Source organism: Filicampus tigris, chromosome 2 (genome assembly GCF_054856515.1).
Source record: "Filicampus tigris isolate MCC_2025a chromosome 2, RoL_Ftig_1.0, whole genome shotgun sequence".
NCBI classification, from domain to species: Eukaryota; Metazoa; Chordata; class Actinopteri; order Syngnathiformes; family Syngnathidae; genus Filicampus; species Filicampus tigris.
In genome coordinates this window covers 24,641,855-24,667,732 of record NC_141218.1, presented here as the reverse complement: position 1 = coordinate 24,667,732, position 25,878 = coordinate 24,641,855, and the positions used below count along the sequence as shown (strand labels likewise).

The window sequence follows — 25,878 nt, the reverse complement described above, 5'->3', positions numbered from 1 at the left end:
TGGCCCTCAGCATGTTCCACACTGTGCCCTATATTTGTTGATATTTTCCCCTGATCTTTGCACATATTTGTACGATTGTCAGCATCAAATGTCTCTTAGAGTCGGTCTCGACACAAGTGCATGCGAGGCCAAATCATTGTTTTTGTGCTTGAATTCTTTACGTGACCTGAATGTTATTAACAAGATTATTTAGTTCATTTTAACAAAATGATGCTGTGACGCCACAATTACAGCCTTGAGGTATGTATTCAAATGGTAGCAGTCAGCTGTTTTGTTCACTTGTGCATGGATTGTGACTACTGTATGTTTCTCTCCCAGGCCGTAGCGTCTCATAGGACCCTCATCTCTTCCTAAGAGTCATCTGTCCAGAGGAATGGGAAAAGACAATCAACCAGAAAGTGAGACAAAGTTTAATGGTTGTGTGCTGTATTCATGACTCAGGACAATGTGTGAGGACTACAACTTGGTAGATGATTTGAATTGCAGCTGAGTAAAGCTACAGGTTTTTAGACCAATTAACGCATTGCAGCAACATACCATTACTCACTGTGCTCGTAAAGGCCAGATGAGACCCAAATCCTTCCACAGATTTTGTCGAGGAGTACCTTTATATACTCGTATGTATTTAAAGCGGCTCCTGGTGGTTTTGCAGAGTTTTCTGTTTACACAATTGTTTATATGTAATCTCCTTTTGGCTCTAAGAAGCTTTGCACCAGCAGGCACAACAACAAATGAACAGCTGACAAATGGAGGACTGAGTTGTGTGGGAAGAATCCCGTTGAGCAAATCCATGTATGATGATGCAGGTACGAGTATATTATATTGTAAAATACACATGGACACTAATGTTTGCTTTCTGTTCTCGGACATTGAGTAAAAGCAGACAATATAAATTATGTTTTAATGGCTTCATAGGCTATTCTTTGCTGTGTAGGTTGATTTGGTATAAATGAGTTCTGAATGTTAGCGCTCACAATAGATGTCATAATCATTATTTCCCATGTCTGGCTGGGCTCTAATGTTCTCTTTACCTTTTTATGTGCCCACGTTTCAGTTTATTTCTCCCAGCCTCAGGCAGCTGCTTTAATTCGCCAGGGAAGTTAAAGGAAAAAAAATGACTCTCAACCTCCTGCCTCTGGGCCATGCATCGTGTCATTCCATCACCATCCTATGATCCCCCAGGAGTAAAATGATCCCCCAGACACACCAGTTATTGCTCCACTCTCCTGAAATATGTCATACTGGTGTAAAATGTGAGTGAATATTTACCCGTGCGCCACAGGAGGCACTATAGGAAACAGCTCATTGCTCACATCGTTTGCATTTTCATGCGTTGCATGTAACATACTTCTCCCTCCGGTGCATTTTATGTGTTGTGAGCCTTTGCTGATGCTCAGGGATTTCTGATCGTAATCTCTTCTTTCATGTGGGCTGCCATTCCTGTAGGGAAACTTCTCTTTTAAGGGATTACACATCCCCCCTCAGGCCACTGGGTTGATCCAATGTCTGCAGTTGGTATTTAACTACTCACTTAATATTGCAGTATTATTAGACTGGGGAAAGTTGCTGCATATATTTAGCTTTAAAACACGTTAAATCTCATTGATTTCATGAGTAATCAGCCAAAAATGTATCCATACATTTTGATGTACATATTAGTGCTATTTCAGGAACACTAACTAGATTAGGTGATGCCTCTCATGGTGAAAGGACTAATTTGTCTATTATTTTACCTTGCCTTTTTTTTCTTTTAGAAAGTGCTTGCACAAATGAGTGCGTTCATTCTATATCAGCGGGTCACAGGTTGCTAAGCGACCAGCGCAGAGGGGGTTTGGCCTAAGAGAACAAGCACCTGGTCAACACGGGCACAAGGTCACAAGCATTACAGGACACAATGGTGCTCCTGATAAAGGATACTGATTGTTATCATTTAGAAAGGATGCGGGGAAGAGCAGTCCCACTCCCATACCTCCACTTAGTCCACTTATTTATATTTGTCAAAAACTCATTTTGACATTGAGTAGCCCTATACATCACATCAATGAAAAGGTGTTGACTGTAAAATGTCAGTGAGCACTTTCATCACTAAAGATAAATCAGTGGTGATTGAGCAGATGTGAATCACCATTTCATTAAGCTAAAACAACTACGAAGGATTTTTGTCCCCTGAAAAACTGTAAAGTAACTCTCAGCACATTTGGAGCCCTGCATCCGTGCTTGTAAATAATGTGAGCACACAATGTTCACTCCAGGGCATATCCATGTCCAGGTGATGATTGCAACGCCTGACTCTTATAGTTCTCTGTCGCCAAGGTAACAACACTAGTCCAAGGCTTAATGGCTTGGTCGCTACAGGAGACAGGCCAGGTCAGGCACGCTGGGTCATCAAGGACAAGTTGTCCTGATATACTGTTACAAACCTGTTATGTGCCCCGATGAACAAGGTGGTAATTATCATAGCTTGATCATTTTCAGTGTGGAGAGATCATGAAGCCTTCTGCGTTGTTTGACTGACAATGTAATTGATTTTGTTCCTCTTTCGCTATGAACATTTTTATTAAGTCGTCTTTTAAGTGCAATAAGAAGTAAAAAAAAAAGCTAAAAATGCACAAAATGGCAGTGGGATTATAAACAGCGGAGAATTCGTTGGCTTGTTGTTGAAGATGAATATATGTGGATAAAACCAAGTACAATGTGTGAAGGTGTTGGTGGGTTTTGAGTGAATGGGGGATGTGCATGCAGAAAGGAATGGCTGGCAGCTCTGTGTGGCGCTCATCGGAGTTCAGTTGAGGTTTGGGGGGAGGGCAATGCCGGCGGCATGCAAAAGAAGTCAGATAAACAGCTCTACGTGTATCATGCTGTGGGGGGGCGAGTGGGGGTGTTAATTCCCGGTGGCGTTCAGCCAGCAGCAGTGATGGTACCAACTGTTACTGGCAGCCGTCACTCTGCTGCCACAGTGGCACAGGAAGTCTTAGTGTGTGTGTGTGTGTGTGTGTGTGCATTCATTTGAAGGGTTTTCAGTCAGTGGTTTGCTGGACTGCAGTGATCAAACTAATGAGGGATTTGCTTGTTATCTATTTTCAAAGCATTGCCAAGCCCAAACTGATGGCATCTAATTGATATTCTAGGTAAAATTAGGTAGGCTTTGAGAGTCATTTGCATTTCAAAGATCTAGTTGAAACGTGTCATTTCAACCTCATCTCAATAATCATACTAAACGTTTCACATGGTTGTACATCAAGACATTTTGAGGAAAATTGACAGCTTGTTGAGCCCAAAAGTGCGAGAGCTTGATTTGCCATCTGTTTGTTGTTTAGTTTGTGTTTTTATTCGGCAGGAATATGTAAATATATCTACATTCAGTGGATGTAAAAGGCCTACACACCCCTGTTCAAATGGTATGTTTTTGTGATGAACAATAACTTAGACCAAGATAAATCATTTCAAAAAAGTTGTCCACCATTAGTGTGACCCACAACCTGAACAACTGAATCAATTTTGATTTGAATCTTTTCAAGATCATAAGTAAAAATACAACCCCCAATTCCAATGAAGTTGGGATGTTGTCTAAAATGTATAAAGACAAGAATACATGTCATGTCATGTCATCTTCCAAACCGCTTATCCTATATAGGGTCGCGGGGAGTTGCTGGAGCCTATCCCAGCCGTCAATGGGCGAAGGCAGACTACACCCCGAACTGGTCGCCAGCCAGTCGCAGGGCACACATAGACACTGTCACTGAGCGGGAATCGATCCCACGCTGCCCGCACACAACTCAGGCGTGTGTACCACTACACTATCAGCGGACTTGTTGAAGCTTTGTAGGTGGAATTCTTTCTTGATGTGCAAGTTCAGTTGCTCAACAGTCTGTGGTCTCTTGTATTTTGTGCTTCATGATCCCCACACCTTTTCTATGGGAGACTTGTCTGAACTGCTGGTAGGCGAGTCTAGTACTTGCACTCTTTTATTATGGAGCCCTGCAGTTGTCACACGTGCATTATGTGGCTTGGCATTGTCTTGTTGAAATAATTCAGGGATGTCCCTGAAAAAGACGTTGCTTGGGTGGCAGTATTTGTTGCTCTAAAACCTGCATGTACCTTTCAACATTAATGGCTTGACGGATGTTCAAGTTACCCATACCACCACGGATGCTAGCTTTTGAACCTTGCACTGATAAGAATTCAGATTTTCAGAGTTTTGTTTTTTTTCTCTTTAGCCCGGAGGTCACAATGTCCATGATTTTCAAAAACAATTAGAAATGTTGACTCGTCAGACCGCCACACACTTTCCCACTTCATATTTGTAGATGGTGATGATAATGGTTCCTGAGTCTACATGCCAATATTCTTAACACAATGATGTTGGTTTTCCATGCAGTGCCATAAGAGGGATCAAAGGACATGGGCATTCCGTTTTGGTTTTTGGCCCTGCCACTTATGTGCAAAGATTTTTCCAGAGTCTCTGAAACTTTTGATGATATAATGGACCATAGATGACGACATCCCTCAATGTCTTGCAATTGTATGCTGAGAAAAAATGTTCTTAAACTTATGGACTATTTTGTCACACAGTTATTTACAAAGTGGTAAATATCTCAACCCATCGTTGCTTGTGAACAACGGAGCCTTTTGGGGATGCTCCTTTTATAACCAATCATGAAAATCACCTGTTTCCAATTAACCTGTTCACCTGTAGATGTTCCAAGCAGTTTTAAAAAATATATATATATTTTTTTAGCACTCCTCAATTTTCCCAGTCTTTTGTTGCTTCTGTCCCAGCCTTTTGGGCCATACTGCAGGCATCAAATTCAAAATAGAGAATATTTGAAAAAAACAATGTAGCTTTCATGTACCAGGAAAAGCCTACTTGAACAGCTGAACTATATTTGTGTTTAATAAGAGGGTACTTCAAGTGGTGTTAAGTGTGTACTGACCTCCATTCAAAATGAGTTTGACATTCTGAACACAGCCACATTATCTCAGTTGTTTATAGTAGATTAAGATTTTGAAGTTGCACGGCTCAGTGGTAGAGTCGTCGTCTCTCAACTCAGAGGTTGGGAGTTCGATCCCCGGCCATTGTGACCATATTGAAATGTCCTTCAGCAAGATACTGAAGCCCAATTGCTCCTGATGCTGCATCATCAGTAGGTGGATGAGGTCAATGTGTGAAGTGCTTTGAGTACCAAAGGTAGAAAAGTGCTCTATTGATAACCCATTTTAAAAATGAATTAGAATTTGTACAGTTTATAGTTCATTTAATGGTCACAAAAACCAGAAATTTGAACAGTGGTGTGTGCACTTCTTAGATCCACAGGTAGTCTGGTAAAGAAAAAACCTGTAAATGTTGAATATCCTGAGACGCTGTCGTCGTTACTGTCCACTCCTATTAGGGGCAGGTGGGATAGTGATCTAAAATGTAGCAGATATAGTAGCTGTGTTCAAAAATGCTTTCTGTGTGTATCAGTTGGACCCACTTTGTGAAGCTCATTACCAATCACAACAATCACCTGGCACCTCATTTTTCATTCTCGTGTCTGATGGACACTTTTAATATTGTTTTGTCTTGGTGGAGGTCATGAGCGGAGTGTCTTTGTGCTCAGTATCAGAAAAACAAAACGTACTTGTATGGAGAGCCCTGGATCGTCGAAATCTGACCAAAAAATGTGTCCCACGGTACGGTAATTGGATAAGACACCACTCTCGTAAAACACTTCCCGTCACTCTCACTACATAGGACTCAATTTCCGATTGAAGCATCGTTTTGTAATTGCTCGGCCTACGTCCACCTAGAAGAGAAAAATCACTTGGGAGACTTTTATAGTTATTAAATTGATATTTAATTGACACGTCTGTTTTGTTCTTTTCGTTATGGCGGTGGTAGTTCATGTGTGTAATAAAGTATGGGATTTATGTGCTATTATGTCTCCAGGTGACTACCTGCCTGTGTGGTGACACTCATTAATGTGCCTTATCTCTTGTTAATTCCCTTCCGCTGCTCACGCCTATTTCTGGTCTTTAATAACCTGTGCTCAGTGGTCAGGCAAGATCCCGTCTTTGTCAGGATTGGCTATGCTGCAAAGTGGGCGTGTCCCGATTGGATGCATCACATACTTACATATCACACAGCCGCTTTCTCTCCCTCCCTCTCTCTCTACCTTTCACTCTGCCTTTTGCATACCAGAGTGCAGACTGCAGCAGGAGCGGCAGGCTTTCCTCATCCTCGACGAGCAGAGAATCGAGGGACCGTTATCAGCCAATGTGAAAGGAGTGATTTTTTTTTTTTTTCCTGAAGGAGCTTCCAAGAGTTTCCAGGTCCCACCGCAGATAAGTGCAGGTGGGTGTGTTTGTGGTGTTGAATGTGTGTTTCCATGCTTGTGAGTTTTGCTGCAGAAGCATCAGCACTGCAGAGACACCAACCATGGGCTCATCCGACACTCCCCTCCCCCCACTCCCTCTGCTAGATCACCTATACATGATTAGACTATACTTGATTATTTCTGTCTGATAGGTCCTCTCCATATGCGTGTGTATTGGCAGGCCGGTGTCTTCAATGAAGTTTTCTAAAATAAACTCACACATACTCTCACTCTTTGCAGGTTTGCATCTGGCCCCCGCTTGCCTGTGTTAGGACCCTCGCTCAACCCTTGGAACGGGCCCACTCTCACACCGGCTTGCCCACCTCATCCTCATCAGCTGTAGGATGACTGCGGCTCTGTGCTGACGAGGCGTCGGCGAGCAGCAGTAATGGGCGCTGCGCTGACCGGATTCCCCACCACCCCCTCCGATACCGCTCTGCCACCCTCAGCACCACCACCCCCACCACGCTGCCCCCCCAGGACGGGCGCTCCCCTAAGCCCCGCTGATGGGCGAAGACACTGACGCCACCCCGACGCTCAACCACCGCGGCTTCCTCCCCGACCACAATTATGTGACTGAAGGTAAGCAGACCGGAGAGTCAACGTTTGTGTGTGACAGGGCTATGTTGAAACATGCTCACATGTGCGACTTACGGCGAGTGTGTGTGTACAAATGTGTGTGTTTACTAAGGAGGGCAAGACTGCCCCGTAATCATTCTCTAAATCTGCATTGATCGATGAAGAGCTGACAGCAGCAGCAAAAAGGAGTAACAGCCTCTCTCCAATGTACAAAATTGAACTGTCTTTTGCAAGTTTTCCTCATTCATTAATTCTCCGAACCGCTTATCCTCACAAGTGTCTTCTTCTTATTTCATTGTGTTCCTGTTCTTCTTTTGGTCCTTGGTTTTTTTTCCTCAGCTTTTGAAACCATTCTATTCTATCGTGTAACACACTGTAGTTGCACTGCAGGGAAGAATTGATCTGCCCTGCATGTTTGTGTTTTTCTAACTGCAGACCTCGGGCCCTATTTTCGTCTAGCGCAAAGCAAGGTCGAACTGTGCGCATGGGTGGAGTTTTCTTTCTTTTGGTATTTTCGTAGATGCGCGCCTTAGAAACGGGCCGACTTGCTTCCCGCCCAATGGAAGCGGCTCATTCCCTTTAGCAGAAGAGGCACATGGTCTGCATGGCGGAAGCAGAAACGGACTCGCTGGAGTCCATGCAGGAGATCGATGCGCAAAGTACATTTATAAGGAACTGCGAGAAGATCTCCACTCTCGGATGATGTAAAGTTGGCAGCTGTGAAGTGGGCTCTTGGACACCACCTTCTAGCCCTGATTGTGCGACCCACACGTGCGCCGTCTACAAAAATAGAGCCCCTAGTCTCCAATATCACCACTGTGAGAAACATGTGCACCGTCTCCTCCCAAATGTAATAAAGCGGGATGTCAAATTGAATAGATAGCCTATCAGATTTGAAGCAAGGGGAATATTAAAGCCAGTCCAGCTGCACACACAAACGGTTTTAGTTTGTGTTCTGCTCCCCCACACCTTCTGTTAACCGCATTTACAATGCGAGTCTCACTTTTATGATGGATTTTCCTCCCCGTCACTTGAATTGAGGGTTCTGGGTCTGTGCTGTGAAATAATTACCTTCACTTAGCATTAATCAGAAGAGACCTGCAGAGCGGCCTGTTGAAGGTGTTAATTTTTTTGCAAGTGACTCCCCCGTTGTGTTTGGTAGGCGTTTTTTTTTCCCTGCCTTTGACCTTTCCTTTGACATGCTTCCTTAGTAATAATGTCTTTGTCCAATGGGCCACAGAGCTGCAGGAAGTCGTTGGTAACATCCGTCACCAGCAAGCATGTATGATTGCCATAGCAACAGTCTGTGATAAAAACATGCTGCTTTTCATGCTTGACCGGTATGACTGACAGGTTTTCTCCGCCCACCAATAATGGCAGGATTAATTATTGCCCGCCCCTCAGACAGGCACTATTCCGGTTGAATTACTGATGAGCTCTTAGCATGGTGGCCACGCACGCGCACGCGCGCACGCACGCGAACACACCAATTGCACACCGAGATGGGATAGTGCAACACTTTGCAACCTGCCTGCTGACAGATCGTTTCAGAACAATAAGTAAATCAATGTCTGAGGACCACTCAGTTATAGCTTCTGTCACAAATAAACAAAATAATGAATTACCTGCTTCTTCTTCCATGGCTGCTCCCCTTCCTCCATCCATTTTCCATGACGGCTTCTTTCCCCATTCCCTAACATCCTCCAAAGCATCTTGCAGCATTGCTGAAGTGGCGCGTCTGCCACATAATTAGCCAACATTGCTGACAGGTTGTATGTTAGTGCTGAAGGTAGATAGAGTGAGAGGTGTGTGAGTTCTTCTGAAAGTGTGTATTTTTTCTATATAACTGTTATGTTTTCACCCATTTGCCTATGTGGCATTCTTATATTCGAGAACATCCTGTGCTTCTTTGTTCACTCAGGTTATATGAGTGTGTGCGTGCGTGCGTGCGAGCGTGTCCATGTGCATACATAAAAGTACATCCCAAGACCTTCCCATGGGGAGTTCCCTGGCCTTCGAAACCTACAAAGAAGGGGTGCTTAACCTTCCTCCACAATTCACAATTCCTCCCCTCCCCACTTCTCTCCATCTCTTACACCTTTTCTCTTTTATTCCCTTTTCCCTCCTCACTAGCTCCCTTTGTTACACAATGCTGGAGTAGAATTGTCTCCAGGGATGGATGAGGCTTTGCTTTTTAATACTCATAAAATATTAGTCATCCAAATATTGTGCCTTGCCTTCTGCTTTTCCCCAGCGCTTTTGGGAATAACTTATTTATGATAGATGTCTTTAAAAGGCTCACGATTGTGTGCACCCTGTAGTTGTTGGGCTGTTGGATTAGCCTGTTAAAACAATGTTGCACCTAAATGAGCCCATTTAACAGCTAAAATCTGTTGGTGGCTCTCACGCGCTATGTCATATGAACATTAAACGTCTCGTGATTAATATCGCATATGTGCGAATGCAAATATTTGATCAAAAAAATGTGCCTTAGTTGGAGTTCAATATCATTTGTAATTGCAGAGCCAGGTCTTTAGCATTAAGGCATTTATTGATAAGGAAGCTTTTTTATTATACGAATGCATTTCTTGATTTTTAAAAAATTTTTTTACAATAGTATTTTTGTTGAATATTAATTAAATTATATCATGTATATATGTCAACTGTCCAGCCTGAAATGACTACTTCTCCCTGCAAAACCTAACCCCAAAGCATACAATGTGTCATAGATAAAGTATGATCATGCATGAATACATCACCTATTTGGTGAGTACTCATGGCCAAATGTGGTGATGTAGTAACCCAGACCCCACCTTAACTCTCAATCCCCACTTCCTTCCTTCCTTCCTTCCTTTCGTCCTTCCCCTTTGCAACCCACGTCTTCCTCCTCCAACCTTGCTCCTGTTGCAGGGCCGCTCCTGGCTATAGCCTGAAGAGCTCCGCCCATCCTGTCCACCCCTCTCCACCCTGGAGTCCTCCCCCAGGATGTTGAGCCCCATCCAGGTGCTGTGCTCCGACATCACTACCCTTTCTCTGGAGCCAGAGCCGTTTGCCTCTTATACTGAAGGTGTGTGTGCTCTATCCTCTTCTTTCCCCAAGGGTCACCTGTACAGTACACACCTAAACAGTTGCGTCGCATGACATCAGTCCGAGACATGTGAGCGTGTGTGTCTCGGGACAATTATTCAGTCTGAGTCTGAGAGTCGCAAATATTTCATACCTCGCTTTGTCAGTCTGCATTATTCCTTTTGTGTGCCACTTTTGCTGTACCAGCCATGTTATTTTTATCTCAGACTCGTGTGATGTGGAATGGGTGTGAGCGCGCGCGCGTGTGTGATTGATTTCCTTAAATAGCTTGACCAGACGAAGCTCAGTCTCCTTTTAAGGCTTCTTCTCCCAAGTCAAAGATGCACAGGATTACATTTAAGTATTTATAAACTGTTGATTACAGTTTTCAACATCATTGGGTGCTAAACTGGGCACGAATCTCTAAACTCCAAACCTTTTGTCATTGTATTCTGACAATTCTCTCTTAAGGATTTTTGTTTGACGTGACTAATTTCAGCACTCAGCAATCCAAATGGTCTCAGCAGAATTAGAGTTGTTTTTCCAGCATGTTGCGTCTAATTGTTTGTGTCAATGACTATTAGGCTCACACCAGCTCTGCTCCACCGTGTCCAAGATGCCACGCTGTGCCATCCCAGAATCACTTCTTTCCTTTCATGTGCATTTCCAATACACGCACACACACACACCATTTTTTTTCCCACATACAGTAACTCCTAAACTGCAGGACAGGGATCAATTTAACCTCAGACAGTCATTTCCCTCCTCTCCCCAACCCGTTTATTTATTTTCTCAACCAGGTAATTTGAGTACACGCGGTTGTGCACACGTACGCTACATGCCGGGTGCACATGCTGCACACGCGTACTAGCCGGCACACAAACATCTCCTGCTGAGCAGCGTCTTGTCCTTGCTTTTAAGGAGTGTGTGTTTTTGGCTGTGCATTAATGGTCGATGTATTCCCAAAGCTGACATATCCGTAATTGGGACAGTGGGAAGTCTGCTCCCCTTCCTGTCCCTATTGTATCTCTTCTCATAAAAAAGGAATTACCCCTCCCCACCTCCAACACCCTCTCTTTTCCCCAAGCCATTGCTTTTCTTGTTTTTATATTCCTCCTCATGAGGACTACACTGAACCCCCATTTATCATTGTGGAAACATTCCAGACACACCCACAATAGATGAAAATCCACTATTTAGAGAGAGACCTTTCAAACAAAAAGTGTAACGTGTAATGTTTTCGATTTTCCATAATAGTTTTTAGCTTTTTTTTATTTTTTAAATTTACTTTGTTTTAAGTAATTTTCAGATCAGGTTTTATTTTTTTTCCAAAATGCTTCATTTTAGTGTAGTTCTTATTAGTTTTAGTATCAGGTTTTTTTTTTTAATTACAGTATGTGGAGTATTGTGCAAGACAAAAAAATGTCACTAGTACACATGTTTTGTGTAGTAAACTTAAGTAAACTACAATTCACAAACGACTGTTTGACCTTCCTTTTTCTGTACGGACGTACAGCAGTATCAAATACTACATTTTACAAACTTAATATGTAGTTTCAGTTTTTGTTTTTTTAAAGTATTTTCATTTATTTCGTTAATGAAAATGTTTTTTCAAGTTAGTTAGGATGGTCCTCTGGCCCTTTGGCTTGAAAAGCCTTGGAAGTAGCGTTATACTTGGGAGCCATCAAAAGACTTAAAACATAACTAAAAGTGTCCTGTTTGACAATGTGTTGTGTTACCAGCAGCCAGTCAGAGCCCAAGAGAATGAAAATCCTGCGAGACTGCTTATATAATCAGATACTATACATTTCGCCTTTTTACGGCATTTTACTCAATAGTTATGTTTTTGACTTTGTACTGTATTTATAGTACAGTACTTAACAAAACAATTAAAAACCATTAAGCAATCACAATAAAAAGCAGATTGAATTCCCATGACAGACAAATACAGTGGATATAAAAAGTTCATACATACCTCTGCAAACGCTTGATTTTTGTGATGTAAAAAATGCAACCAAGATAAATCATGTCACCATTTTTTCCATCATTGTGACCTATAACTGTACAAGCTTTTTTTTTTCATTTTGAGGGGAGAAGTAAAAATAAATATGGTTGCACAAATGTGCGCAGCCTCTTATAAAACTGCAATGGGGCTGTGTTAAGAGTTGACCAATCAGATCCAAACTCATGTTAAATGGGAGTCAGCACACACGTGCCACTGTTTAAGGTGCCTTTTTATATCCTAGTACGTATTTCCAGATTTTTTTTTTTAATTAAAAAAATTTTTTTTGCTTTCTAGCCTTTTCTAGCGAAACTGAAATGACTGACTATAACACATTTTCCCACGTTTGGGAGATTTTGTTATTTTCTAATGAAACCAAGGTTCAGTTTTGGGCCGTAATTCCTAAAGGTATGTTTGGCATGAACACAATGCTGCTCATCACCAAAAGATACACCAAAGCCACTGTGAAGCATTGTGGTGACAACAGTGTTAAACTTTGGGCCTGTTTTTTTTCAACTGGAACTGGGGCCTTAGGCCAGGTAGACTGAATTATGAACAGCTCAAAATACTAGTCAGTGTTAGCATAACACCTTCAGCTTTTGCTAGGAAAAAAAAAAAAAAAAAAAGCCTACAAGAACATCTGAGCTTTTTATTTGGGTTTAATCAGTCAGGTGCAACCACAATGTTTCAATTGTTTTTACGCCCCCTCTAAAAAAAATGAAAGAAAAAAATCTGTTGAGCTGTAAAGGTTATAAGTAGGGATGCTCCGACTTAATCCGACATTTGAAGAACAAGCAATTGGAAGACTAAAACCTGATCGGAACATCCTTAGTTGAAAGTTATACTGTGAATATTAATGGAAGAAAAAGGTTTGAAATGATTTATCTTTGTTTTTTGGATCACAGATATCTGTCAGTGAAGCAGGTGTGTGTAGACTTTCTATCCACTGTACATTCCACAAAAGCTTCTACGACATATCATGGCCAACTTAGGTAAAACGCAACCTAACCGGGAAACACTGTTCATACTTTTCCCAATTGACAATACATGCTAAATGATGAATTTGTTTCCATGTTGTTAGGTTCACTCCTGTTTGAGTGTTGTGCTGTGTGATGTGTTGTATTGCCTTGCATGTGTGGACACAGCAGTGTGGTGGTGAGTCAGAGTTGCCTGCTGATGCAAATGACTGTAGGAGGCCGACACAGCTTGCTTGCAACAGCACAGACATCCACAGTACTGATAACCTTGCAGATATGCACACACACACACAGTTTATGATGAAGCACTTGTCTTTTCTGCACCTTGACTGTTCAGAAGTTAAAGAGATGAATAAGGTTATAAGATGGAAAGATGCTCGCAGAGGGGTTTGTCAAACAGGGAAAGATGAAAAGAATGTGTGCTGCCTATTTACAATTTGTGCCGTTCTGGCAGTTTTTGCTTATCTTAGCTCTTCTCTGTGACTGGGAAGACAATGTTGTCTCACTTCTACACACAGACACACATGTTGGCTTCCCAGCGTTGCACAGTAGTGTGTAGCACGGCCTGCATTCTAATAATTAGCTGCAATATGTTGGTCTCTCTCCTGGATTTAATTAGTTTGTGGTCAAAACTGAAGTGGCTCAATTATTTCATCTTGCCCCTCTTCCCGGATTGATTTAATCCCACTTCCTCCTCCACCAGAGTGCCATGTACGGCTAACCGTGTCGAGTTCCACTGCTACTCGTTGGCTCAGCCTGTTACCAAGGCAACCCTGCTCATTGGAGGACACCCCTCCTCCCCGCCCACCCGCTTCCTCCACCGCCTCCGCCCAAGCCCTTCTTCCCTCTCCATCTTTCCCATTTCGCCACTGCCAGCGTCACCGCCACCAGTGAGTGTGCTGCCGAGCTGCAGAGTGCTGTGGGGGAGGGATGAGCGTCAGACTTGAATATGGAGGGACAACCACATAGATGAGAAAGGAGTGGAATGTGCACTGTCTAATGTAGAAGAGCAGTAACAACGGACAGTGGTGTGGGTGTGTGAGTAAGAGAGTGTCAGAAGCAAGACTGTGGGGTGCTTGTGTCTGGAGATGGAAAGGCAGAGAATCGACGCTTGCCCTCATCATGAATTCAGCCTGAGTCGAGCCCGCCACGAAATTGGCAGCGCTACAGCTTTGAATCTCAACACTCTCAATAAATGCTCCCCCTGCGCTCTGCTTTTATTACAACCGCAGCTTATTGAGGACTGCTTTCTTTTCTATCGAAACTCTGTGGACTCTTGTTGAAGGCATGATAAGCTCAGCTATGACCTATTTAACTGACTTATTTAATTACTGTGTAGGATCATTTGGTAGCTTTGCACTTTGTTTTTTTTTTTTTGTTTGTTTGTTTTTTTTACAAATCTCACTGAGACGGAAGAAGCCATTTGAAATAATGCGAGGAAACCGGATTAGATGTACTGATTTTAAACCGCATTTAAATAAACAGATTTTTACTGAGGGATACATCTTCATACACTGAAGATATTCTCCCAAAAACACAGATTGTTTTCATTCAGTCACAACGGCAAAAATCACTCCACCCCTTGTTGTTGTGTTAGAAAAATGGAATATAACTTACCGATAGAACCGCCTAGTAGTCTAATGGTGCTCATGTGAGGACAGCAAAAGATAGGTGGGTGACTATTGGTGAAGACAACTCAAGTTAAAGGAACTATGTTGTCAAGATGGTCCATTTGTCACGAATAAGCTCAATGTACAATGTGTAGTTTTTGCGCAGGAAAATAAAACTGCCGTTAGTTTGTAATTAATCAGTTTTGGACCTATCTGTAGCTAAATACTGTAATTTCCTTTGGAAAACACTTTTTTTATCGCCAAAATTGATACTCCCCCACATCTTAGTGAACAAGGCAGTGATGGAACTAGACACCAAATTCACTATATCGTTATATTCAAAAAGAGTATCGCATGTTTTTCCAACGTCATGCAGCCCTAAAGGCAAAAATCCAATCCGACCAATCCGACGTTGGCCAACCATGACTGACGCTTACCCCCTGTGGCGTCGGGCCAACTGTCGGCACGTCGCTGGAAAAATACACCACAACGAGAGACAGCGATGTTGACCATTAAAGTAACTCCTGCGCATGCGTGAGATGTAATACCCCTTCATACCATTGGCGGCGGTAGTCACTATTCCTCATGGTTAGAAAACCCCAACTGGAAAGCTATTGGCTGGGGGCGGATTATAAAAACGTAAACAACGCATTCAGCTATATTTTTTCGCTCACGCGAAGCAAGCCCTTACGCTCTTGACACGTGTATCGTGAAATACTTACATTGTCAACCCTCGCTCTTGTACTTGTAAGACGATTATTAAGGCAGCAAAGGCGTGCTCACTGTTTATCCGCATTTGTCACGACGCCGATTCAACATGCGTAAACGCCCACCAGACACTTCCTGACGGGTTTCCGATGTTACGGCGGTGTTCGCTACATCAATCAGACGGCGCAATCCGACACCCCGACGCTTACCGACGTCCAAACTCGGATTGGTGTATCAAAGCCTTACGTTTCATTACTTCGAAATTGGCTAATATTACTTTGTATGTAAAAATAACAGACAAAGTATTTGACACACGCACACATACTACATACAGTTCTATGGCAAAATTCGCTCATGTTCTGCCTCTCACCAGTCTGACATCGCAGTTTTCAACTAACCGGTAAAATGTGGGCGTTCAGAAATCAGCTAAAAACATTTAAAAATTATCCTAAAATTACGACTATTTCGGGGGGGTGGGGGTGGTGGGACTTAATCATTTTAAGCCCAGTACTATTTGTGCAAGATATGTGCCCATGTTTGGGCCATTACAGAGTCCCTTTGAAACTCTGCTAATCCTAGTTTGTCATCGTTTCCAATTAGACTATTCAGCATTGCAAAACGTTTATAACATAATTTCATTGAAACAGCAACAGACTAACACTCCATATTCAAGCCTCAGTTGTTTCATTCAACAATTGATGACATATTCTGCATATTGTATGATAGAAAACATCTCTGTAAAAGTAGCCTCTAATTGCCAAGTGGGCACAGTGGCAAATGAACACATCAAACTATCTAGTTTGAGTGATGGATGATTACAAATGCACTTCAGCTCAATGTTGTGGCAAAAAGAACATTGTAAAAAAAAAAAAGAAAAAGTACACTTATGATTACTCAAGTGACACTACTCTTGTGGGCTGCAGTGTTTCAATGGGGGAATCGTAATGATGCACATTTGTGGCGTGTGTGTGTTTCTTCACACCATCAAATTGGTTAATTATGATGCAGACAAACTGGTTGTGTATGCTCAAATAATGAATCTTTTCTTGTGCCTGATGCATCACCCACATTGACCGAGTCACTCATTGCCCCATCCCCCCTTCGTCATTGTCTCTCTTTCTGTCCCCGTGCAGCCGACATCATCTCCACTGTTGAGTTCAACCACACCGGTGAGCTGCTGGCCACTGGGGACAAAGGAGGCAGAGTGGTCATCTTTCAGCGAGAACCTGAGGTAGGCGCACCATAACGTCTCACACACACAATTAGAGTAGTTTCACCTTAGTCGCAAGTGGAGTGATGTATGTGGCCCGGTCCCCCTCCAGCTACAGTCTAGTTTGCTAAATAGTTGATGCGCCTGCTGTGTGTGAGCTTGCATCGTTACAGTTCTGCAAAGTCGGCAGCACACTGCTTCCTCATGATGGATTTCACTGACGTTACACATGCTGTTTGACCAATATAATGCTTCAAACCCCCTTTTTTTGTCCACAGAGCAAAACCGAACTGTTCTCCCAGGGAGAGTACAACGTCTACAGCACTTTCCAGAGCCATGAGCCAGAGTTTGACTACCTTAAGAGTCTGGAGATCGAGGAGAAGATTAATAAGATCCGTTGGCTGCCTCAGCAGAACGCGGCACACTTCCTCCTCTCCACCAATGGTGAGTTTTGCCGTTAGATCAGCTGGCACTGAAAACAAGTTTGTAATTGTCTAGATCAGGGGTGTCAAAGTCAAATGGACGGAGGACCAAATAAAAAATGTTGCGACAAGCCGAGGGCCGGACTGATAGAATGTTCATTGAATTTTTTTTAAAATGTCCAGATAGGCTCGGGTCCTTCGCGCCTGCTGATGATGTCACGCTTTATATTTCTGTCATATATTTCTTTGCCTCTATGTTTGTCACCCCCCTGGCTGTTGTGTTGTGTTCTGCCTGCTCACAGTATGGGACATCTCAGCACTGCGTCGAAAACTCAAAGAATAATAATAAAGCAATATCATTCCAGGGGCCGTAGAAAACCTTCTCGCGGCCGGATGTGGCCCGCGGGCCGTGCCTTTGACATAGGTGGTCCAGATATTGCATCACGCAAGTGCAAAAATGTTTATCCCTGAGATGTTTAACCGCTAGTAGACTATCTGAGGTCAAGGCCTCAGTGGAAGTGATGAAATGAAGAGCATTAGAGGGATAAATGGTATTAAGGTTACATTCAAATCAGAGTTACAAAACCTAAGTAGATTTTCCTTCAGATAAAGAGATTTATTAGGCTTCCGACTTCCCGTTGTGCAAGGGGATTTTCTGTCAATGGCTGACAGCCTTGGGCTGTGTGTGTGTTATTTTGAATGAATCCCCATCTTTTAATTCAGTTTCAGAGTATATGACTGAAAGAAGAGCACATTATCAAAATATTTATTGAAAAATAGCTGTCCCGATCACGCGTTCGGAAATCAGGACCGATCACATCATTTTCTGATGCGCGGTATTGGCTGCAAAAGATGGGCACCTTTTTTTTTCACAGTGCTCTGTAATGGGTGACGCCTTTGTCCTCAAATCTTGTCTTCGTATTCGGAGAGAGAAAGATTGGCAAGCTTTTGTGCTTGTCTGTAGCTCATTCAGGAAAAGGAGGCACTTAGGTAAGATGTGCAAACATTTTGCTTAAATGGCGGACAGTTAGGGCAAGCCTGGGGATACAACAAACTAAGTCTGAAAAGCCTGATAACGTGTGTAATACACAGTGCGGCCAAAAAGCTTGCTGAACAGCATCGTCAACAAGTTGAAAGAGCAACAGGTGAAAAAATGTGACACATTTAAACGACTTAACCTTTAATAGAATGAAGCAAAAGAAAATAATTTTGTGACAAGTAAACTTGTGCCCCACTGGATGCATTTGATGAGGGAATTAATCAATAGTGTTGTTACCTGATAAGCACTCACCCACAGGAGGGCTCCAGACTAACCTTTTTTTTTTTTTTTTACTATTCAGGGGCGCAAGTAGAAAACTCAGGAGCACACAGTGTAAATTGACTTATTAAATATTCATCCTTCTCATTTTCACTATCTTACTGATAAATGGGCTGAAATGTGTAGCAGATGTTTGTCAGCAAAAAATAATATTCAAGAATAGTAATTGTAAACAAAACAACCCCAAAAAAATCTGCAAATTTACTGGTTACCCCGGCGTGCATAGATGAAAATCGTAGTCGCACTGTGCCTCAAATTTTAGGGGCAAAATGTCTGTAGCCCTGGACTGTGCAGAAATCAAATACTCTGTATGAGCAATATGTTTTTTTTTTCTTCACATTTTACTTGTACAGGTTTACTAAGTGTATCTTACCCACACAGAACTTTCCGTCCACCCTTTACAAAAGTGACCAAAATCAATAAAAGTGAAGTTCAATAAATAAATAAATAGACTAATCACCCAAAAAGTTGAGGGCCCTACATACATTTGAATAATAGACACAGAAAAACAGGAGCTCATCAAAAATCATATTTTTCTGTTTCATTTACCAGATAAAACCATTAAGCTGTGGAAGGTGAGTGAACGAGACAAACGTCCGGAGGGGTACAACCTGAAAGATGAGGAGGGTCGCATCAAGGACATTTCCACTGTGACCTCCCTACAGGTAAATCAGCAGCTCCCTCTATATCTTCAAACATTTTGGGGATATTTCCTGGAAGCAAGTTGTACCTCGCTATACAGTATACATAATTTGAGATCTTTTGTATTCAACCAGATCTTTAATGTTCAATACTCCAGATTAAAAAAAAAATGCATTGGCGTGTTCATGGTACCCTGCATTGTACACAGTTCTTATATCTTCTATAGGGTACTTTAATACGAAGTTCCCCAAACGTCAGCAGAGTAAGTCAAATATGGTAGTACAAGAGTACAATATAAAGTATATAGTTATTTATAACTTAATGTTTTTGTGTTTTACTCTTCCTAAATCTCCCACTTGTGCATGAAAGTTTGGACCTGACATATTGTATGTTACGTTTCCAGCTCAAGTTGTGATGATTAAACTCCCCAAAATGTCTGCTTGATAAAAACATCCACTCAGTGAACAGCAGCGTGACAAGTGTGTACTTTGTTTGGATTTGTCAAGTTGTTTCTGGTTGCATTAACTTGTCGTGGCCATGAGTGTGTGGCGGTGTAGAACAACAACACACAAATTATGTGGTAATAGAAAAGCAGCCAAATGAGCTTTTCTCCATCGAGCTCAGCACTGCAACTCCATTGCACCATCAAACAAATGAATTTGGGCACTAGCATGAATGAATTATTAATGCCAATGGAGGCAGACGGTTAAATATTAATTTACAATCCAATACAATTGCTTAAATGGAATCTACTGTCTGTATTTATACAATTTGTCATCTCCTAATCTGATAGTAAATATTTCCCTCTGCTTCGCAGGTGCCTGTTTTGAAGCCCATGGACTTAATGGTGGAGGTGAGCCCGCGACGGGTGTTTGCCAACGCCCACACTTATCACGTCAACTCCATCTCGGTCAACTCGGACCACGAAACCTACATGTCTGCCGATGACCTGAGGATAAACCTCTGGCATCTGGACATCACAGACCGCAGCTTCAGTATCCTTTGTTGACTTCACGAGGAGACAAACAAGACGCAGCAGAAATGGCGCACAATGAGGCTGTAAATGAATCTTTTACTAATGTACACGCACGCATTGAGTACCACTTTGCTGCACAAAGAAACAGTATTGGGGGAGGGGATTATCATTCTTGGGGAGTGAAAACGCATCTTAATGAATAATTCATCGGCTGCATAAATATTTCAGAGCCTTTCTGAGCTTTATTGCAGCTCAATAGGTTACAGTATTGCCACGTTCCTGACCCTGACAGGATTTATTACATTACAAATGATCTGACTGTCAAGTGCATTTTCTCACAATCTACGGTATACTTGTATTGCTTTTGCTTTTTTCTCTTGTAATGATTTTAATGATTTATGTGGGGGGGGCAGGGGTCTTTCTATTTCCATAATACTTAGACTACTCGTATTTGTATGGACTTGGGTGGATGTGTAATTAGTTTCTCAGGGACTCATTTAGTGAATAAATTCAACAGATTCATGGAAGAAAGTGCAAAATCAGTCCCGGTGAGCCGACTGTTGTTTCCTTGAGCGATGCCGCCTTTTCTCACAGACATTGTGGACATCAAGCCGGCCAACATGGAGGATCTGACAGAGGTGATCACAGCGGCGGAGTTTCACCCCTACCACTGTAACCTGTTTGTGTACAGCAGCAGCAAAGGCACCCTGCGCCTCTGTGACATGAGGGAGGCGGCGCTGTGCGACCGACACTCCAAATGTGAGCAAACCTGCTGAGATGCCTCATCTACTAGTGTCCTAAAAATGTCAGATAAAGTATAGTGGTTTGTGAAGGACAAATGGAACGACAACTCCAAGTAGCGGAAAGGAACTACAGCTTTACTTTTGCTCCTCGGCTCCCCCTCCAGTTGTGAATGGGCATTTGTCAAAGAGAGTGTATGCATCAAATACTAACGGGTATTCCTCAATGAATGTTAATTTTGGGCTATCATAGAAGCCCAGTTAGCCATCTCAAACTTTACTATAAAACACATAAACTGAATGAGCAATTTTGTGTTTCTGTTCAAAATGGTAAAATGCTGAGAGCATTTGAGCACTAAAGCGCTTCATGATGTTGGATTGTCTCTTGTAATTTTTATGACGTTTGGGCTGATGAATTTAAGCACTGTGCTATTTCAATGTTATATTTCGCTGCTCTTTGATCATTGCGACATCTGGACCAGAGCGCCTAATGATAAATTTAATCATAGCCTGTGTGGCTTATTTTCACCCGTTTCCGTCGATTCGTCTCAATTATGCAGCGTGACGCTGCACACATTTATCAGGTTTGTCTCCCCTCCAGTGTTTGAGGAGCCCGAGGACCCCAGCGCTCGCTCCTTCTTCTCCGAGATCATCTCCTCTGTGTCTGACGTCAAGTTCAGCCACAGCGGGCGCTACCTGCTCACCAGAGACTATCTGACTGCCAAAGTGTGGGACCTCAACATGGAGAGCAAGCCCCTGGAGACCTACCAGGTGAGGCAATAGCCTGCTGTGCTCAAATTGTTAATTTTTCTTCATGTTCGACCCCAATGAAAGGGAACAAGGTGGACTACGCTGTTGTCAAGGAACGACATACACCAATGTTGGTCCATTGGTGGCTATCATCCAATTTAAAGATACTGTACAATTCTTGAACAAAAATCATTGACTAATGGCAGAAATGCGTGCATGCATTGAATTACAAGTACAGTAGAAATGCATTCAGTTGCTGAGACTGAATACAGAATTTTTTCATTAATTTTGGTTGTTAAGGTTGGTTGTAGTCATGGCGTCTGAGGGATCTAAGTAGTGTTATGAGCTTTGGTTCCTCAATGAAAAAAATACATTCAAAAATGTCGTAAATATTCATTTGGATGAGTGACCTTGTCACCTTACAATTGTCAAGATGGCCTTGAGCAAGGCACTGAATCCCCCTTGACTCGTCTCGGCGTCGCAGCTCCATTTGTGCGGCTCATTAATTTCACATCGATCTCTCCTTGCTCCTGCGAAGGTGTTTTTTTTTTCTCAAACCTGCTGTTTTGTATACAGTATTCTTCTCTTTTCAGGAATTTGAATCAAAAGTTTGATCTTAGTGGCCGGTTATAGGTCTGAAAAGAATAAGTGCAATCATGCCATACGGGTTTTCTAAATGCTGTCCCATTACAAAATGAAACCTCTCGTCTTTATTTATTTTGTGTGGTTTGTTTGTTTGTTTGTTTGTTTTTTAATATGTGGTCACAACTCCCTCCAAAGGCGTCTGTGTGTCTTGAGTGCTCGGGGGCACATGGGGACGATGAGGAGCTATTTACATGAAGATTAACAGGAAGAAGGGATACTTCACCCAGTGCCTGACACCTAGATCTGCAATGCAGCATGGAGGAGGAGGAGGAGGAGGAAGAGGGGGAGGGAAGAGGGCCGAGGGGTTGGCAAGGAGAGGAAGTGAGAGGAAGACTTTTAGGATGTGGCAGAAAGACGGTAGTAACTGTAGCAAGGTGACTTGACGAAACAGAGGGAAGTCCCTTTAAACTGCCCTGTGGTCCAAGAATGCTTAAAATGGTGGAACATGTAGACACAAGAATACAATTTAAAAGCCTAGATGCCACAGTAGAAAGAGACCGTTGGTGGGGGAAACTAAACTGTCACCAGGTTTTTGACGTACTGCAACAGTGCCACCTCAGCTCGGGGAGATGACTTACTGCTGACTGGATGCAGAATGAGAAAAGAGGGCTCAGTGCAGAGCATAGTGGCAAGAGACGGTGTACCTTTCAGCCCCTCGTAGCAGTCGCACACTGCTGACACAGGCAGGTTGCATGAAATCACATTGGGCCGGATTATTAGTCAACGCGTGTGCGCGCGCGTCTCGATTACCACGGCCTTGGTGTGTGATAATAGCTGGCCGTTAATGGCCTTTTAGATTAAAATGTACTCCTGGTACTTCATATTGCCGAGGGCGGGTGTTTTCTCATTAGCGATGCCTTCAGGGAAGTTTAGTGTTACGACTGTGCACTGTTGATGTGTTTCCGCTATGTGTGTGTCCCCCTTTTCATCTTCTATTTTTAGTTTACCTGCAGTCAATAGCCAAGTGAAACGCGCGTGTTGGATTCATTTCATCGACATTCATTTGTAATCTTTGTGCTCCTCCAGGTTCACGATTACCTCCGCAGCAAGTTGTGCTCACTTTATGAAAACGACTGTATCTTCGACAAGTTTGAGTGTGCTTGGAACGGCTCGGACAGGTTAGTCTTTTATTTTCATAACCCCATAGCTAAAGCGCATTCACTACAATGGTTTGATCATTTCGTACCATGAAAAACATTTATACTAATTGCATTGTGAATGTATGGAAGACAGAAAGTTACTAATCTTACGAGGCAGATGGCGCTGCAAGAACACAGTACAGTCGTGTCTTGGGATACAAGGGACCACCTGACCGTCTGCCTTAAACTGATTTTCCCCCCCCCCCCCTTTGAATTAGAATCAAAATTTGAGATATGAGCGCTGTATTAGTGGCAGTGAACCCAACTCATTTCACAAAAAGCAGCAGTTTGACATGTAGTCTCACAGCACACCAAGAAAAATGTCCCTAAAAAGCAGAAAGTATCTACTTAAATATCGATTATCTCAATTCACTCACATTTTTTTTTCTTTTTGGGAAATCTAGGCCAGCTAAGTTGAACACAAAGCTATATTAATGTTGTATGAATGGCAAGAGCAGCTATCTAGTGGCAGGGTATTTAATTGTTCTGCCTGACACGATACGTCACTGGCATAAAATGCGTTATTTGTAGTAAAGAAAGAAAAGGGGTGACTAATTAAGTGAAATGAGGCACACCTGATTGATTTCTTACAACACACTAACCCTAACTCAACGGTTGGCGGAGATAGGAAATCCAGGACCAGAAAGTAAAAACACTGGCAAAGTTTGGCTTCAGCCACAGGTGCTTCTACTCAACCGACAGGTCAACGAGCTCAGTTGATTGGCGGCACCTGTGGCTCAAGGCAAACTGTGGGAGAGTTTTTACTGTCTGGAACTGAGTTCCCCATCTCTGGCGGTTGGGAATCACTGACCGAAACTCCGAAAGGAACAAAATGAAAACTTTTGATCGCTCAGGCTAAAATCTCCTCCCCCAATATACCTAACCTCCATCCAGCCATGGAACATCAAGTAGCCCCTGATCACAAACCACCTGCATGAAATTCATCTACATGAACCCCACCAAGCCCACTAGAATGAGTTTTGCGTATAACTGGACCCCTCCACTCCTCCCGTGTGCGTGTAGCGTGATTATGACAGGAGCCTACAACAACTTCTTCCGCATGTTCGACCGCAACACCAAGCGCGATGTGACCTTAGAAGCGTCCCGGGAGAGCAGCAAACCCCGAGCCGTGCTCAAGCCGCGCAGGGTGTGCGCCGCCGGGGGCAAGCGGCGCAAGGACGACATCAGCGTGGACAGCCTGGACTTCACCAAGAAGATCCTGCACACGGCCTGGCACCCAACGGAGAACATCATCGCCATCGCCGCCACCAACAACTTGTACATCTTCCAGGACAAACTCAACTCGGAGATGCATTCGTGAGCGCCGGTCGAGATGCAACGATGCCAGAATGTACGCAATCATACACGCTCGCGGGACGAAGACTCAAGTGACAGGATGGGCATCCTACTTCACGTACAAAAACGCTCACCTCCTCATCAACCTCGGACAAGTGGAAGGACCTCACGTCAGGCCGTGATTGAGCCTCTGAGGAGTAGGAACCGCAGACTGGAGAGACGTTTACATGTTCTTTTTTTCCCCCCCCCCACCTCATCTTTCTCTATTTTTCGCCATGGACATACTGTCCTCCAATTCAAACCCAGCACCAGTGATGATAAAAGGGCCATTGATATTACTGGTCGTCTGTTTAATTTAAAGTCATCTCCTCCACTTATATTTTTGTCCCTTAACTGTAATGTATGTTGACAATGACAACACGATGGTGGTTATTAGACATCTCTTGATCCAAGATCTCTCCGATTCAGGAGAGTCTCACATTCCTTCAGACAGAAGCAGAAGTGCGGCTTCATGTGTGGATGCACACAATTATCTCCCCCCACACATTTGCAAATCTGACAGGTTCTGCTTCTGATCTGTGGCTGCATTTTGCGCTACTTTAATACAATTATAGCAAAAAAAATAAAAAATCAAAAAAAGGTATTTTTTAATTTTTGAATCAGCAACTAAGCAAGAATATGCTGCATGTCAAAACAGATTTAGCCTACTGTAGACTGACTAAATGACTTGGCTGCCTTCTTAACCATTTAGACTCAGCTGTACAAAATGCTTAGAGCACGAAGAAACCACGGATGACCGAACTCTCTTTACCTTTGCGTCTGTGGATGCTAACGCATGTTTACTGATGTTCGGGTCATACGCTTACATGTTACCAGTTGGAATGAAGCTGTGCGGGGATCCAACCAGTGTAAAGGAGAACCAATACAAATGTTTTGGGTTGTTGTTATACTCTAAAAGAAAAAAAAAGGGCCTAAATGGTGTCTGTATGTATCAACCACATTTTTGGACATGTATGAGAGTTTTGTTTCAAATCCATAAACTGACTGTGGACTCAATGATTTACAAGATGATTGTCTCCAAAGCGACAACAGAGAGAGAGATGCTACTTTTATCTCTTCAGCCTTCCTCACTGATTACTTTGCTAAAGTCAAGAATTGTTTATTTTTGGAGAACAATTTATTCTTTTATTTCACTTTTTGAATAAAAACAATCCAGTTTTCTCCATGTGCTGACCAAACTAATGTCAATTTTTGCATATTTTTGTGCTCATGTACGTTGATGACAAACCTGTCAAACTGGCAGGGATGAAAAATTGTGGGTGGGGGGGGTTTGGAATAAAGATTTCAACAATTGCATCCATTGTTATCGTCCTATACATTACTCTCTGTTGCGTTTATTCTCCTCTAGTGGGAATCGGCGTTACTTCGGGCTAGGACGCCAC

General features: G+C 42.8%; 1 protein-coding gene across 2 annotated transcripts; it reads left to right on the top strand.

The window, feature by feature from the left end:
- The first annotated feature begins 58 nt into the window (after positions 1-58).
- Positions 59-25,792, top strand: LOC147151856 (serine/threonine-protein phosphatase 2A 55 kDa regulatory subunit B gamma isoform). Of its 2 annotated transcripts, XM_086019925.1 has the most exons (14): positions 59-398; positions 703-806; positions 1,055-1,253; positions 6,182-6,334; positions 6,597-6,938; positions 9,846-10,002; positions 16,432-16,529; positions 16,787-16,952; positions 18,801-18,913; positions 19,708-19,885; positions 20,461-20,625; positions 21,208-21,377; positions 23,028-23,119; positions 24,164-25,792. In XM_086019925.1, the coding sequence occupies exons 6-14, from the start codon at positions 9,921-9,923 to the stop codon at positions 24,459-24,461; spliced, it is 1,362 nt and encodes a 453-aa protein (XP_085876051.1). In that variant the 5' UTR covers positions 59-398; positions 703-806; positions 1,055-1,253; positions 6,182-6,334; positions 6,597-6,938; positions 9,846-9,920; the 3' UTR covers positions 24,462-25,792. The 2 variants fall into 2 exon arrangements, with proteins under 2 accessions (XP_085876051.1, XP_085876052.1); XM_086019926.1 differs by lacking the exon at positions 9,846-10,002.
- The last annotated feature ends 86 nt before the right edge of the window (positions 25,793-25,878 follow it).

Coding starts and splice junctions, on each gene's coding strand:
- LOC147151856 (XM_086019925.1), top strand. CDS start 9,921: ATGTTGAGCCCCATCCAGGTGCTGTGCTCCGACATCACTACCCTTTCT. Junction 19,886..20,460: donor CATCACAGACCGCAGCTTCA/GTATCCTTTGTT, acceptor CTTTTCTCACAG/ACATTGTGGACATCAAGCCG. Junction 20,626..21,207: donor GTGCGACCGACACTCCAAAT/GTGAGCAAACCT, acceptor TCTCCCCTCCAG/TGTTTGAGGAGCCCGAGGAC.